Source organism: Cydia strobilella, chromosome 5 (assembly GCF_947568885.1).
Source record: "Cydia strobilella chromosome 5, ilCydStro3.1, whole genome shotgun sequence".
Lineage (NCBI taxonomy): Eukaryota > Metazoa > Arthropoda > Insecta > Lepidoptera > Tortricidae > Cydia > Cydia strobilella.
The window spans coordinates 16,083,092-16,099,634 of NC_086045.1; the positions used below are offsets into that span (position 1 = coordinate 16,083,092).

Genomic DNA, 16,543 nt, shown 5'->3' on the forward strand with positions numbered 1-16,543 from the left:
TCTTCGTTGAAAATGGAAACATCAAATTTCTCTTTCAAATTTATTAAGAGAAAACAGTATATAGTTTGTCAAAGGACTGGCTCATTTTAAACATAAACAGAGAGAATCATACTATCTTTGTCTTACACTAGTACTAGCACCCAAAAGAAAAGGATGAGTATAGTTTTTTTTTGTTCTTATTTACTGACAATTTGGTTTGACCAAGTATAATTTTTAAATAAATTATACACTACTTTGCAACTTGAACTCATTAATTAATCATAATACATTACCTGTGGTAACTATTTTGAAAATAAATAAAAAATCTAGTATCTAAACTAATAGGTACTAAAAGCTATAATTTCAGCAAAATTATTTCTAATTCGTTTCTAATGCAGATTTGGTTGGCGAAGAGCGACTTTCTCTTCATTCCTAGCGTGTTTCTTTAGAAGGTCCATGATTTCATTGTTGAACTCCTGAGGGGTAGGTCTTTTCTCCACAATCCAGTAGAAGATGTCCCAGTCGTTGCTGGGCGAGTTGATGAGCCGGTCGTACATGAGCGTCTGATCCTCGTTGAACCCGTCGAGGTATTTCTTAGCGAAGGTGCTAAGCAGCAGGTCGTTCTCAAGCATCCCTCGTTTACGCGATTGGTAGTGGAGCCTGTAATCATCAAATAGTACAGGTACAATAACACATCTATATATCTTATCATTCTCTTGTGGTTTTACCTTTTTAATTTCAGTATTTAATGATGATAGTTTAATATGCAAAGACGAGATGTTGGACGCGCTTTTGTAAATGAGCAACCATAATATATCTTAGCCGGTTTATATTATATAAAATGAAACCACCACTAATTAAGTGTACCGTACGTGCCTAGCGTACGCTGCGTACAGCGCATTGGCTCGTGGCAAAGAGGATATAATAAGATAGAGCGGTACTGTCATAGTAAATTTTGTAACCACTGTAAATTCACTGCCATCTATAGACATACTTTAAAACTAAAAATGAAGATTTATAAAAATACGTTAAAATGTATTTAAATATGGATAAATGATTTATTTGCATTAATTATTTTGATATGATTTTGACCCATGTTCTTTCACTGATATGCGTTAAAATTATAAATAACAAACGAAACCGTCAACGCTCTCTATACGAGAGTAAGCCAAAGGTAGTGGCGCCATTTGATCGAGAATCAAATTTTCGTGATTTTCGAGGCACGTTTTTTCCCTAGATTGTATCCAATCCATGTATTACGGAGTTATATCTATCTTTGCTCGTGGATATAGCGCATATTGTGCGCTACATTTGATACCGGTCTCCAAGTAGGCGAGGAAACGATAATGACAAGGAAATATGATATACCTTTCTCTAAATATTGTCGTATTTATTTATGTAACATTTCCTTATTAACTTATTATTAGATGTGCATACCGAGATAACTATGGAAGGTTCTAGATCATTCTAAGAAGACGCAAAAAGTACTTATGTTATTTTAGCCTCTCCACATACGTAATAAAAATCGAAGAATCGTCTTCCTATTCTATTGTAAGTTTTAATGAAACAATTTGTCATTGTTAATATTGATAATGATCAATCAAAGTAAGACCACTGATTACATTATCACTAATTTTGCATTAGATATAGAGCTGCGCACCAGCATTCTGCTTGATCGTGTCTTGTACCTACCCTACTGATGGTCGCGGGGAGTGACGGTGGAGTTAGCGGCTGGGGCTACGTGAAACTGTATCTCGTTTTTAAGTCTAGAATATTTTTTAAGAAAAAAAACCGACTTCAATGGGGGATGCCCAATGAAATGAAAAAGACAGCACCGTCTGCCTAACTAAAAGGAGGTAAAACCACCCACTTTTCTAGTAGCATTTCGTTTCTGTAAGGGTCACAGTTCTAACCTAACCTAACCCAATATTCTGATAGCATCTCGTATTTGTAAGGGTCACAGACTCACAGTTCTAACCTAACCTAACCCACTTTTCTGATAGCAGTTCGGTTCTGTGAGGATCGCAATTCAAAAAAGTTCCACTTCATCAAATGTCACTTTTTTAAATGTAAGAGAAGGGTCCTTATGCTTTATAAAAGATTTTGAAAGTCTTTACCGAAGTACCGTCCATCGACGGTAAACATTTGCCTATGTATTCGTCTATACATCGATAATTAGCCTGTTTTAAAGAAGCCTGATGTGCTAACAACGCACTAACATTGATAGTTTTGACTATTTGCATTGATTGCACAGGTACACAAATTATGATAAAAATGTTCCAACTTTGTTTTCGTCCCATTGTGATAAAAACCGTCCCTTTTTAGATTATACATCGTCCGAAACTGGGGATACGGGCTGGTAACACTGTGCACATGGATCATGAGCTTCTCCGAGTATAAAAAACTCGTTATGTTAACTCTTTTTATCGAGGGGGTCCCCTTTATCCTGATAGTGAAAACGTGACACGTGACAAGACGTAAACGTCCGCGATAAATTATTATAGAGACCTAAGAGACCTTGAACGGTGTCATTGCTAAACTAACAACACAGATTTTGAACACAAATCGGTTTTCCAGCTGGTGTGATTATAATTGGCCATCTACAATCAACATTTAATTTCGTATAGCGATTTCCACTGAAACACAAACTATTCCTTTGGCAGCAGAGGACGAGTTCTACTCGACTTTAAAGCACGGGAGAGTTATGATTTTAGCAGTATATGTGGATATATTTAGGTATGTTGTGTGTATACTATTTAACCGATGTTGATGAATGAGCTGTCAGTTGATCGCCTTTATGTATAGGTATAGTCCAGCTTAGGGTGTTGCCAGCGGCGGAGGTTTTCTTTTTCAGAAATAGCTATAAAATTCGCGACGTTCTAAGGCAGAACTGGGACAACTACAATAATTTACCACGGACTAAGTACTTCATATAATCAGGATAGAACTTCACTTCAGGTAAGTTCGTTTAATCCTGTAATTATACTTATATCAACTTTCAAAAAGGAGGAAGCTCTGTATACACAGAAGGGATTGATGTATACAAATATTTTTAAAGTGAACCAATGGAAGGGTGCGCTAGAGAACAGCGGTCTGAAACTAAATGTTGCGAAGACAGAGTACATGGCATGTGGCGGCACGGACCCCGACCCCATAAAGGTAAGAGACGAATTTGTCGTGAAAACGAATAAATTCAAATACCGGGATATTGGGACCGTGATGCATGAATCTGGTGAAATCGATCACGACGTCTAAGCCCGAATAAGCGCTGCTAGGGCAAAATGGCGAGAAGTAACCGGTGTCCTCTGCGACCCCAGGATACCGGTGAAGCTAAAGGGCCGTGTGTACAAGAGCATCATCCGCCGAGTCCTACTATATGATAGCGAGACCTAGCTGGCCTGTCCTCGGAAGACATGTCCAGCAGCTTCACGTCACGGACATTAAGATGACGTGTGGCGTTACACAACTAGATCGCATACGTAATGAACACATCCGTGGCAGCCTCGGAATCTATGACGTAGCGGATAAGCTGCAGGAAAGTAGCCTCTGATGGTATGGCCATATAAGCCTAACTGCAACTACCAATTCAAACTAACGTATTACAATTACTTAGAGATGTATAAGGTCTCTTAATGTCGAATTACATAAAGTTTAAAAATATATAGGTAGCCAGAGCTACTAGAGTAGGTAAATATATATATAGTTCACAGTATATGGGAACAATATATTATAAATATTCTATTAATTAGTCATAGAACATTACGAAATGTAATAAACAAGTGATATTAAATATTACTCACTCATCATGACATGTGAAGGTTTTTACATGTAACGATTTTAATTTGCAGGGGTTCCAATTAAATTTACCTAACTGATAACAGTGATAACAAGTTTCTAGATGTGTGTACCTAAGGTTTAACAGCGTAAAATACGCTTTTCCTAATACCTACGCTTCAAGTTGGTTCTATTGAAAGTTGGTAGTAGGTAGGTAACAGCAGATTATATGCAGATATTAAAAACTGGTAATCACAAAGTTCTTCTGTTTTTATATAATAATTTTATACAATTTTTTTTTCATCTTCACAAGCAAGTGTGATGAATGTATAACACTTACCTTGCCTTACGCTTTTCAAGAGTCTGTGGCCTGTTTACATCATAAACAGGAATTTCCATATAAGTTGTGTCCATGGTCTTCCCTGCATCACTCGACATTGCGAGACATGGCATCCTCCTGACAGCATTCACAGTCTAAAAATAAAGACAAATTGTAGAACTTTTTTACATTTACGCAAATAAAGTATAAACCAAATTATTTCAATACCTAGTAAAGTGTGCATGTCTAATAATAATGTTTTCCGCACATTGATATGTTTAAAATTCCATTAGGTAATTTTAAGTATGAGGTATGCAGTTCTTTGAATAGTTAATATTATTTTGAATATTTTAATTGTTGCTATAATTGTAGAATATTATTTATTTCCATCATAATGTTGACAAATGTTTATTTTGTATAGTTGTTATTCTGTATTTTCTAAATGTATATGGATTAATATTTGGTGGAAACTTTATTGGTTTGTGATATTAAAGAATTATGGTACTATTTGTGCTCAACATTGAAACATTCTGCTCAGAAGGTCATATAAAAAGGTCTAATAAGGTTATCTTTAGCTTAGCAGAGGCACAGAATAACTAATAGTACTACCGTACAGAAAATTAACTCCTTCACAAAAGTCAGATTTAGGTATAAAATTATACCTATACTCGCCGCCTGCAAGCAAAATTGAAACTTATAACCGCGCACAAACCGTGAATCTTCTTTGCGCGCCGCAGTTTTATGACCGAGCTGCGAGTGCCGGCACGGGGTTGTCACTTGACAAGTTTTTGTACCTATACCTACTGATTTATTATTTTTATGATAAATATGTAGGAATTACAAACGTTGATTCTGTAAACATATTTTTTTTTATCCGGAGATAGTATGTCTGATTCTCACGGAAGTAGGTATGCCACAGAAGTACTTATTCCTTTGAAAATATGTCGGTCAATATAGTCCGGAATTTAAAAAAATGATATTTCTGCTTCCTTGTTCTTCCGTTTATTCAGACATCCGTAAACAGAACAATATCTATACATTTAGGTTTCGAAGGCATTATATGTATTTTAAATTTTGCGCATGTCGAGTGACAGCCCATTGCCTTACGCCTGCCCGGGAGGCGCGCCGGCCAAATGTACCTAAACTGCGAAGTTACACCCCCTGGCAGAGGTAGCAGCTGGTTGTAATGTACCTAACAAGTCTCTTATTAGTCAAAATGTCGAATGACGTTTTTCAAGGCTCAACTGAATACCTAAGGGCAGAAACTATACCTTTTTATTTTTCTAAATAACTTACTTACTTCCTTCATCTTCACACACTAGGCGAAATCTACACATTAAACCTGTTTAAACTTAGTGATGGCAGTAAATTGTTATCTTCTACTCGTTTTATTGTTATTTGTTTGTTGTTTTTTTTTTTTGTGTTCTCATTAATTTTTTAATTTTTTTGTGTTGTCTTAACCTTTGGTATGCATAGGACCAGATCTGCTCCATATATATTCAACATGAAGTTGTCTAGCATACGAAAGGTTGTTATAATATAATTTAGGTTCCTACCGAAAATCAGCACTGCGGCTTGCCATGCATGCGTCCATTCCTTTTTATACCTTCTCCTAACCATCCATCATGTGACGTTAATGTATTCTATCTATTCTAACAGTGTACAGTTATTCTGGCAAATAAATAATTTGTATTTGTATTTTTTGTATTTGAATGGTTGTGAACCCTCTTGCACATACCCATGAAGGGGTACCCACTGGGGTACAAAGGATAAGCCGTTTGCGGCCAGCTACAAAGCGAACTATATACAATAGATTGAAACAGAATAAAACAAAAAAATTGCATATTTAAGTAAAGAGCTATTATTTTTTGTTAAAAGGCGTAATAATGTAAATTATGCTACAGAACACTGATTAGCCTATTATATATACGTACCGATCGAAGCTTATTCATATTTTACGTTGTATAATCTCTTGTAATACAATTTAATATAAAATTTAGCACTTTTTCTGTATGTTATTATGTTATTTTCTAGATTATTTATACGCTTTAAGTTGAAACTGTTGACAGTGACAAATGACATAACCATGTGACAAGTAAGGGCAGTAAGGGTGGTATTCCACCTTTCCAATTTCTATGTCCAATGTGTATTTGCATCTCACATTTTACTTAGTGATAGAGTGAGACGCAATGCACATGGGACCAAGGTATTGGTTAAGTGTAATACCAACCTAATACCAGTTTGGATTCCTAAATTTTCAGCGTTTTTATCATTATCTTAAACAGTCGGTTGCTATAGCGACGAAATGTCATCAAAGTCGGCGGTAATGCGGTAATGGTGTTTGGTGTCTGTCTTCTGAGTTCCGAAGTTTTTAGTTTCTAAAACATGTAAAAGTTGATTAGAGATGTGTTTACTGCATACTACTACTATATACTAGAATAGATACTAGATCATGATCTAAATTATATATGCGAGCAAAAACCTACTTCTGAAATGATGGCAGAGATAAAACGATTTGTAACTCTTACCATCGGTAAGTAACTGGAACGGATTTGTTTTAAAAACTTGTATCCGTGTTTTATGTTTTGTACGTTGTTTAAACAATACCTTTTTATACAGCAAAGATTATTTCTATAATTAAAGTCACCCACTAAGTGTAATTAACAATCATTTATTTTTCACCCGAATAAGTGTTAACTTGTTTAACATGACTTTCACTTCCTTGGATACCTGACGCGTTTCTTTTAGTTATTGATCTGTTTGTTCTGAAACTATTATTGATACACACTTTCCATAATCCACTAACAACCCTCTTAAATAAATAATTTAAAAACATTTTAGAGCAATGTTATAATAGACATGGATTACATTTGGATAGTCATTCTGAAGAGGAGCTGGATAACTTCATACATAACCCACAAATATTATTACTTCAAGGCAGCATAACAAAAGGAAATTCAATTTTGCTTCAGACAAAAGTAAGTACTCATAACTTAAGGTATAGATCCGGAACCATTCGTGGGGCTCTCACAGGGAACCATCACAACGGCTATCAAAGACCTTAATAAATAAATAAAATAAAAATAAAATAAAAAGCCTTTTTATTCCATAACTAATACTAAATAATCAAAGACCTTACTAAGACCAAACACCAGGAAGAATGGGACAGTCTGACGGGTCAAAAGCACTCAAAGCTCTTTATACAAGGGGTAGACTCTGGTTGGAGCAAAAAGCTTTGGAAACTTAGCAAACGGCAACTCCAAATAATAACGGGGGTGTTTACTGGCCATTACGGGGTCAAGGGAATCCTGGCCAAGATGGGGCACGCTGACAACACCGATTGTCGTATGTGTGGCGAAGAGGAAGAGACAATAGAACACCTTATGTGTGAATGTCACCCCCTCGCCAGACAAAGAATGAAGGACTTTGGAACAAGCTACCTGGTACCAAAGGAATTCAAAAAGCTACCCATAAGGTCCATCATCCGGCATATGGAGATGGTGGGGAAGGCTCTTGAGTAGCGGACGGATCTTTCCTAGGGGGTAACTGCACAAAAGATCCCTATGGGTCGAAGTGTATCCGTAAGGGCCCCCGAAACTATAAGATAAGATAAGTACTCATAACTATAAGTAAGTCTCAATATAACTCCTGTCCCCAGACCCCCCAAAAAAAATCCTACAACTTGTAATCTATATTAGCATCTCTTTCTACCAGCCATATTTGTTAGAAAGAGAAACAGAGCAATTACAGGTATTAACAGGACTTGTACAAAATGTGTCCCAGGGTTCTGTTTCTGAATAGTATGAAACTAATGAAACACTTATTGGAACTTTCATGAAAATAGTTGTTTTTTAAATGGGTGCATGATTTTCTGGTGGTATACCCAAAGGCCATAAATATTCCAGTCTTTTAAATCTATACTATATCAAAGATAGATATAACTCCATAATAGATGAGACAGTCTAAGGAAATAAAGTGCCACGAAAATTTAAGAAAATTTGATTCTCGATCAGATGGCGCCACTACCTTTGGCCTACTCTCGAATAGATGGCGTTGACAGTTTCGTTTGTTATTTAACAGTTTTAACGCATATCAGTGAAAGAACATGGGTCAAAATCATATAAAAATAATTAATGCAAATAAAAAAATCATTTATTCATCGTATTTGTATAAATCTTAATTTTTAGTTTTAAAGTGTGTAGATAGATGGCAGTGAATTTACTGTGGTTACAAAATTTACTGCGACAGTACCACTCTATCCTATTATATCCTCTTTGATAATTTTAAGGAATAATGAATCACAATTATTTTATTAAACTCTAATACATTTCACATGAATAAAGGAACAAATCACACATTTTATATTGCATAAAAAAATATAAAATAACAGCATGGAACGATATCAATATAGCTCACACAAACACGGTGGCCAAAGGCAAAATGTCCCGAGCAACGATTTGCAACAGTTTTTATACCCTATGCGGTGTAGGGTAGTCTTGGTGTTGCCAACACTATATATTAAAAATCTGTATATATACTTCCTGTAGTAGAAATGTTTCATTCACAGTATGTTCCACAAGATAGAAGGTTAATTTTGTTAGTGCTAGCACAATAGTTATTATTTCCAGTAAAACCCGCTTAATATGCCATGCCTACAACTGTTTTCATAAATTTTTTACAGTTAAATGTTAAATATTATGTGACAATCTTACACAAATCGACCTACCCCCACAGTAAGCTCAATTAGATTAAGGCTTGGGTTATGGGCACTGGATGACAACAAGGGTGTCACCCGCTGATGGGCACTTTATATGGCCGATGGCCAAGGGGAGGGGCAGGAGCATACGTAGATAGATAATAGATAAATCCTTATACACATAGAAGACATCCATAACTCAGAAGCAAATATCTGTGATGCACACAAATAAATGCCCTTACCAGGATTTGAACCCGGGACCTCCTTCTTCATAGTCACTACCAACTAGGCTGTTAATAGTTAAAACACTATCCCACTTAAGATGCGTTTTTGACGTTGTGGGTTTTTTTATTATTATAGCTTTATTTACTCAGTGCTTTACATTTTTAATATTAACTATTTAGAAGTGTATTCAAACTGTTGCTTAATTTTATTTTATGTTATGTTGGTTGCACTTTGGATTGCACTGATCCCTGCTGGGTAGAAGCCTCCTCGTTACTCTTCCATCTCTCTCTGTTTTTTGCTTTTTTCCATCCAGTTCTTTCCAGCTAGTTGTATGATGTCGTTTTATTACTTAGTTGGTGATTTGGATGGTAGGTTGGTGGGTGTGGGTGGTTGAGGGTGGTGGGTTTACTCTATATCAATTATATGATTATTCCAGGTGGAGGATGATAAAACCAAGTCTGTGGTATTTTATAAAACAGCTCCAGAAGAGCTAACTAAAGAAGATGCAATAAACACTATAAATATTATAACTTTGACAAATAATGCTGCAGCATCTTTGTATCTGATTTTGAAGCAAGTCTACTCGCCATTGTTGTCTACTGTAAGACCAAAGATGTATTAAATATTAAGTATTTAAATTGAAATTGGGACTAATTAAGTTTAATAAGCTGACTTCAGCAGGAAATTAATCGAATCTATTTTTTTTTCAGACTAATGATTTGTATTCAAGTAAACTACATAAGAACTTAACAGACCTTCAGTCTATTTTAAAGATTCTTACGTATGGAAAAAAGGATCAAGATATTATTGGTACGTACTAAAAGCAGCACTGCCTATCCATAGACCTTAAGGTCTAAGGCTGTAGATCTAGTTATGTCATGCCTAGCGAGCCAAAGGCCATCTTCTTTTTCTTTTACCGTTTGGACCCTTCCAGGCTGTTGCTTGTAAGGCCCATTGGACTGGCCATTGGTTGACTTTATATCATTTTCATTCATTTTATTTATTTCTTTAACAATAATGCATTGTGTTAAAAAAAATATTACGATCATGATCATCCAGCATAATCATGTGAATCTCACAATGTTTTTAAATTACAGTCATACAATCAGTGGAAGATGAAATTGACTACTGGAAGACTCTGGCTCAGAAGAAGGACGCACATAAAAAGGAGAAGGAGTCGGCCTCATCCTTTTGCGAATTGTTTGAAGATATTAGTGAAGAAATTCAGTAATATTTTGCTCATTATTTTATGCTAGTTATGTTCGAATTTGATGCTTTGCTAGTGAGTACACGCCACTCTTTTTACTAATACTCCTTTTCTTTGACAAAGACATCACTACACTACATAGTATAAAACAAAGTCGCTTCCTGCTGTCTGGATGTATGTCTTTCCCTATGCATGCTTAGATCTTTTAAACTACGCAACGGATTTTGATGCGGTTTCATTTAATAGATAGAGTGATTCAAGAGGAAGGTTTATTTATATCATTTATATGTATAATACATCAGCATTGCACCTGTGCGAAGCCGGGGCGGGTCGCTAGTATTTTACATAATGTTTATTTTTACAATAAGAACCACTTCTTAAAAAAAGTATATTTAAGGCGCTTTACTAAATTAACCCTTTAATAAGTTAATACATGCTTGTGTCATACTATTGCCAGATCAATGCCATCACTTCCTATGTTGGAGATCAGGGAAGCTGTGGAGAATGTGGGAGGAGCGTTGGATGATGTTTGGAGAATCACTGTCAAGCCCTACCCTCAGGACAGGATGACGCATATTTTTGATGTAATAGGTATGTTCAATATGTTGTTGTCGTAAGGCAGGGTTTCTGAAACTTTTTACCCCGTGTACCATTATTCAATTTCCCATATCACTGCAAAACACGTGACGAAAAAAACGCCATTCTGTGTTTAAGAAAATTTGTTTACAGATACTTGTCGCAAACGCCTTTATGATTACTGGAGAACCGTTGAGGGTTCGCGTACCACACTGAAAACCCCTGTCCTTAGACTGCGTTTCGACCAGATGTGCGAGGATGCGTATCGAGGGATGTGTATTCAATAGAATCACTTCATTTGTTATCCTCGCTTAGCCCTATTGGTTCTTAACAAACACATCCCTCGCTACGCATCCTCGCACATCTCTGGTGGAAACGCAGCCCTAAGGTACTGTCAGCGTCAAATAGATAGTGCCGGCTAAAATGGCCAAATATTTCCTAACACACCTTTGTTACCATAGAAATAAGGATGTGTACCGATCGATATTTTTAGCCACATTGGCCTGCCATATGAATTTGATGCTGACTGTACAGGGGCCTTCATAAGCTCGCGCTATGCATAATTATCTCCAGCAATATCCAGTTCAGTCGAACTGCTTGTAGATTGCTCTCGACGTTTTGTCACTGAGGGCACAGGACGACTAAAATCACGGCTTCCGTCTGATGGTTTCTTTCCGGAAACCTTTTTTTATGATATGGGAGGCAAACAAGCAGACAAATCGCCTGTTGGTAAGCGATTACCGTCGTCCATGGACACCCGCAACACCAGAGGGGTTGTAAGTGCGTTGCCGGCCTTTAAGATGACGGTACGTTCTTTTCTTGAAGGTTTGAAGGTCGTATCGGTCCGAAAATACCGCAGGCGACCGTTCATTTCACAATTTAGCTATTTCTCTTCTGCCAATGGGGTGTGTGGCTTCTGGCCAAGAATAGGCCGACCCCCTCCCCCTTATTACTTAATCTAAAGGAAAAAAAACACGTTTTTTTTAGTGTTCATTAAAAAAACCATTTTTGGAACGTTTATTTGTACCTACAAAGGTACTGGAGCCTGCCTAAGCTAACTGCACCCTGTTTAATAGTATAGTGTGGAAGTATTATTTTAAACGTCATAATTTCATAGAAATTAATAACAATCGCATCTTTGTGATCTTACGTAAGAACTATGAAAACCCCCTCATACCCCCTTGTAAGAAAAAATAAGACATGTTCGACCCCCCCTGCCCCCCTCCCCCCAACTAAATCGTCTTACGTTATAAATGAATGGCGCCTTTGTATGATTATTATATAATTTAAAAATGTACGAATAAATTTAAAACATCTAATCAAAGAAATTAACTTAAGAAAGTTAATAGTTTTTATTTTCTTTTAGGGCATATGATTTGTAAAATAATTGAAAAAGCATTCGCGAACATACAGCTTTGGACAGTAAACGGAGAGCCTAAAGACAACGAGATCCTAACACTAATCTCAGAGAGTGTGCACGTGGTGGAGACGTGGACCGGCGCTTGCAAGTCGCTCACGGAGACCTACTGGCCGAACTACGCGCTTCACGCCTGGACTGGCAAACCTTATGTGCCCACGTTTTGTTTGAACTTTCAGGATCGTCTAAAACAGGTATTCCATTTTATTTGAATGCATTAATTTATGTCATTATGAAACATTAAAGGTCGAGGCAACACAAATGCGTATTCTGCACGTCTTCAGCTCTCTGCGTACTAAGTGCCAGTTGCACCATCCGCACTTGACCCGTCACCCGGCGCGCCGCGGCGGTTTACTATGAAACTTTCCATACAATGAAATTTAGCAAACTCTTTAACGATCACAAACAGTTGGTGCAACCGACCCTTAGTCTACCACTTGCGCTACGTACCGTATCGTTACGACTACTACGGACACTCGTGTTCACTGCGCTAAAACTGTGTAAGTACTATGTCATAGTCATAAGTCGTAAAAGTTAATTATGTTTTAACTGTTTCAAGTCTTCTTCTTCCTCGTTTCCTCATGACTGAGGTTCGCGACCACATGAGGTCGTTATTTTGTGCACCAAATCTCTCCATTCTGCACGATTTTCCGCCTTCCTAATAATAGGCGCCCCTGGTAGACTTTTTTACAATGTCCACCCAGCGGGTCGGTGAATGTCCACATCAAAATTCCAGAATTATCCGGCTCCCGTCGTCTGGCCAGGTGGCCAAAGTAGTCAAGGATACCGCTGGAGGCAAATGATTGATAAGCGGCACTGGATTTGTAATTCCGTCAGGATTGACGCATTAGTGCGGCGCGCCGTCCAAGGAATCCCCAACATCTTGCGCCAACTCCACATCTCAAATGCGTCAATTCTCCTCCGTTTTCAGAGCCCAATTTTCCGAACCGTACAGGAATATAGAGCGTTTATATACCTAAGAGTTTCAAGTATGCGTAAAAAATTCAATGGGAGGTGCCCATTCATTTAACTAAATCGGCTCAATTTTGGCGCTATTGTTTACGTAATATTATAAGGATACCTACAACCATACATACATACGATACCGTAACTCGTGTTGTCGCTTCCAGATTCATGAGATAAGGTCAACGTACAGCCAATTAATCAAGCTACTTACAAACGACGAACGTGCAGATTTAAAAACGGACAGAATGTTTGAACCCTTTCAAGGTACAGCTCCTATATTACTCCTTTTAACTCTACATTTGAAAATTCTATTGTTTGTTATGGTTTATAGTTTTTCTGCTTTTTAGGCATAAATGTATGGATGTGTAATGGACCAACTCATGCTTGGGATGCTGCAGTCTCACGGTTTTCTATGAACCTTCGACCAGCCGAAGCAAATATCTCTGAAAAACTAAGACCAAGGCTACACAACACATCTACTAAACAGGTAAGATGGAGAAATTGCATTGTTATTATGTGGATATAAATTGAGTTACTTACTTTGTAAGAGCTTGTTAAGTTTTCTAAATAAGGGGCTTAAAAGTTTGTGTCGTTAAAAAAATGCGCCGAAATGATTGAATAGTGTAATTTTGTTTCAGATGTTATACGAGTTCATGCGCTACAAATCGCTAATAGACAGACCGTTGGTGAAGATAGCGTTGAACAGTGAACTGGAAATATTCATATCGTCTCTAATCTCCATGCTCAAGTCCATACAAGCCCAGATGGACTCGGACGAGGTGGACGTGAAAATGTACCAGCCGCCGGAAATGTCCCCAATTGTACAGCAGGTGCAATGGGCTAAGCAAATGGAAGCGAAAGTATATACATATTTATATTAATTTGTAAATGAGTAAAGTCGGCGGTGTTTTGACAATTTATGTTTTCCCTAAATCCTTAAGAAGTAACAAGAAATGGCTTAAATTAGCATAAGTTTAATCGCTTGCTAATCTAGACTACATCTGAAATCAGTACAGGCAAATTAATATTAAATTTCCAGGTTAAGGATATACAAACGTGCGCGGAAAAATATTTAAAAGAGTTTGAAAACAGTGCTGAATTGCAACAACTTTCAATGCAAGTGTTAAAAGATCTTAAGGCGATGTACACACAGTTACACGAGGAGTGGTCTAGAGATTTGCAGGTAAATATTAAATATGGTTATTTGGTTGCAGCTGTAAGCTTCGCGGTATCCATTAAAATTATCATAGTGACTTTTTTGGAAAGATATATCAGAAAATGATTAATTAGGTAATTAATCTTAACTCTCAGGTGACCAAAATGGACGTATTTGTATATTTTAATATGGGAAGTAATTAAATGGTCAGCAGAAAAATCTGATTGTTTTTTAGGGTTCCGTACCCAAAGGGTAAAAACGGGAACCCATTACTAAGACTCCGCTGTCCGTCTGTCTGTCTGTCACCAGGCTGTATCTCATGAACCGTGATAGCTAGAAAGTTGAAATTTTCACAGATGATGTATTTCCGTTGCCGCTATAATAACAAATACTAAAATCAGAATAAAATAAATATTTAAGTGAAGCTCCCTTACAACAAACGTGTTTTGTTTTGCGTAATGGTACGCAACCCTTCGTGCGCGAGTCCGACTCGGACTTGTTTATGGTACCTAAAGGAGGCAAACGAGTAGCCAAATCGCCTGATTACCGCCGCCCATGGACACCCGCAACACCCGAGGGGTTGTAAGTGCGTTGCCGGCCTTCAAGATGGGAGTACGCTCTTTTCTTCAAGGTTTGAATGTCGTATCGGTCTGGAAATAGGGTAATTCCAGGATAGATTCCCCAGTGGGATGGATGCCTCTATTTTAATTTCTACTAGTACTACTAGTACACGGGACGGTGGAATTAAAACTCCACCACAGTCTACATAATAGCAAGCGCTCCCCCTGCAAGCCTCAGGACCGCTGTTAACATGAGCGCGAACGCACGCGTTTCGTCAGTGAGTGCCAAAACATTCTGCAGCTAGGCTTCGAATAGCGTCACAATAATATTCATTTGTTTTCGCCCCCAAAAGCATCCCTAGGGGCATCTATCCTCAAATGTTTCAAAGAATTGTTATGTAGCAGAGGTGCGAAATACCTCGTAAATATAAGAGGAAATAGGGTGTTGTACCGCGTAGCATCGCCTAGTCTGAAGAAAGCTTGCAAGCAGCCTTTGAGAAAATGGAGAAGAGAGAAAAATGAGTCAACGACATAACCAGAACATGTGGAACACGACGACGACACGACGACGTTTTCAAATTAATGAATGTAAAATACTGATAGCTTTTAATTTAGCTTGTTTGATTTCAAAGGGTATCTATCCTCTGACCCATTTTCGCGACGAGTCATCTATCCGTCACGGTATGCATCTATCCCATTTTTAAGAGGTCAACAAAAACACGATTTATACAAAATCTGTGCGACTTATATAAAAACAAGTACAGTAAAATAATAGTTGACCATAGTTGAGGACCATATTTGGGCGTTTTCTAAATTAAATATTGAAAACCTCAGAATCAACAGCATTCTCCATCTTTCCATTAAAAAAAGATGTCCCAAAATGTCCATTCCATTACGTCACGTTTTAGTGTGTAAATTTTTTTCACTTGTATGTGCGTGACGTAGCGGAATGTACAATTTTCATAAAAAAAAATGGGACATTTTTTATCATCAGGATTGAATATGCTAGTGATTCTGAGATGAAAGAACCCAATAACACCAGGATCTGTGAGAATCAGGTGTTCAATATTTATTTTAAAAAAAGCCCATTTATCATACGTATAGGACACATTGCTATAACACGATTAATGATTTAGTTATAAAGCTATTTCACAAAGTGGAGCATCTATCCTGGAATTACCCTACCGCCAGCGTAAGTTCAAGCTCGGTTTTATCTGTGCGAAGCGGTTTTATGGTGACCACCATTGTGAGCAATGTTTAGGTTAGATTTTTACCGACTGATTTTTCTGCTGACCAAAACATAAATTTTTTGCACACCAGGTAAATGTTACCCTATTAATAATTGTTTTAGGCGCAAGTTAAAAACGGCAAGCTCCAGCTGTCCTTAGACAAGCCTGTCGTCGAGTTCTCCCCCCAGAGCAAGATGATGGTTGTGAACTACAACCCCCGCTTGGTATGGGCGGGACTGGAGGCGCGCGCACTGGCGGCGCTGGGGCTGCCCGCGCCGCCCGCCGCCGCGCTCGTGGACGCCGCGGCGGCTGCCCTCCAGCACGCGCGCGCCCTGCAGCAGGTACTGTGTCCTCCCGACAGCCTCCCCGGCCAGGCTGGAGGCGCGCGCCCTGGCGGCGCTGGGGCTGCCCGCGCCGCCCGCCGCCGCGCTCGTGGACG

General features: G+C 38.0%; 2 protein-coding genes across 2 annotated transcripts in view; one reads left to right on the forward strand and one right to left on the reverse strand.

Annotated features, from left to right (window-relative positions):
* Positions 1 to 172: 172 nt before the first annotated feature.
* On the reverse strand, positions 173 to 6,147 carry LOC134741554 (succinate dehydrogenase assembly factor 2-B, mitochondrial-like). The gene is made up of 3 exons (XM_063674379.1): positions 6,007 to 6,147; positions 4,094 to 4,227; positions 173 to 639 (listed from the first exon to the last, which is right to left on the reverse strand). The coding sequence occupies exons 1-3, from the start codon at positions 6,022 to 6,024 to the stop codon at positions 369 to 371; spliced, it is 423 nt and encodes a 140-aa protein (XP_063530449.1). The 5' UTR covers positions 6,025 to 6,147; the 3' UTR covers positions 173 to 368.
* Positions 6,148 to 6,479: 332 nt separating this feature from the next.
* The window catches only part of LOC134741558 (cytoplasmic dynein 2 heavy chain 1), a 132,202-nt gene continuing 122,138 nt past the window's right edge, over positions 6,480 to 16,543 (forward strand). The window contains exons 1-12 of the mRNA XM_063674384.1: positions 6,480 to 6,605; positions 6,914 to 7,050; positions 9,430 to 9,594; positions 9,704 to 9,803; positions 10,091 to 10,220; positions 10,658 to 10,791; positions 12,143 to 12,387; positions 13,324 to 13,423; positions 13,507 to 13,646; positions 13,798 to 14,019; positions 14,199 to 14,342; positions 16,227 to 16,445. Coding sequence (XP_063530454.1) covers positions 6,566 to 6,605; positions 6,914 to 7,050; positions 9,430 to 9,594; positions 9,704 to 9,803; positions 10,091 to 10,220; positions 10,658 to 10,791; positions 12,143 to 12,387; positions 13,324 to 13,423; positions 13,507 to 13,646; positions 13,798 to 14,019; positions 14,199 to 14,342; positions 16,227 to 16,445 — 1,776 coding nt within the window. The 5' untranslated portion in view covers positions 6,480 to 6,565. The remainder of the gene's footprint in view (positions 6,606 to 6,913; positions 7,051 to 9,429; positions 9,595 to 9,703; positions 9,804 to 10,090; positions 10,221 to 10,657; positions 10,792 to 12,142; positions 12,388 to 13,323; positions 13,424 to 13,506; positions 13,647 to 13,797; positions 14,020 to 14,198; positions 14,343 to 16,226; positions 16,446 to 16,543) is intronic.

What these genes read in the sequence shown, in the direction of transcription:
- LOC134741554 (XM_063674379.1), bottom strand. An exon ending in CTTGAAAAGCGTAAGGCAAG is followed by an intron (nt 640 to 4,093) that starts GTAAGTGTTATA and finishes TGATGATTACAG; the next exon opens with GCTCCACTACCAATCGCGTA.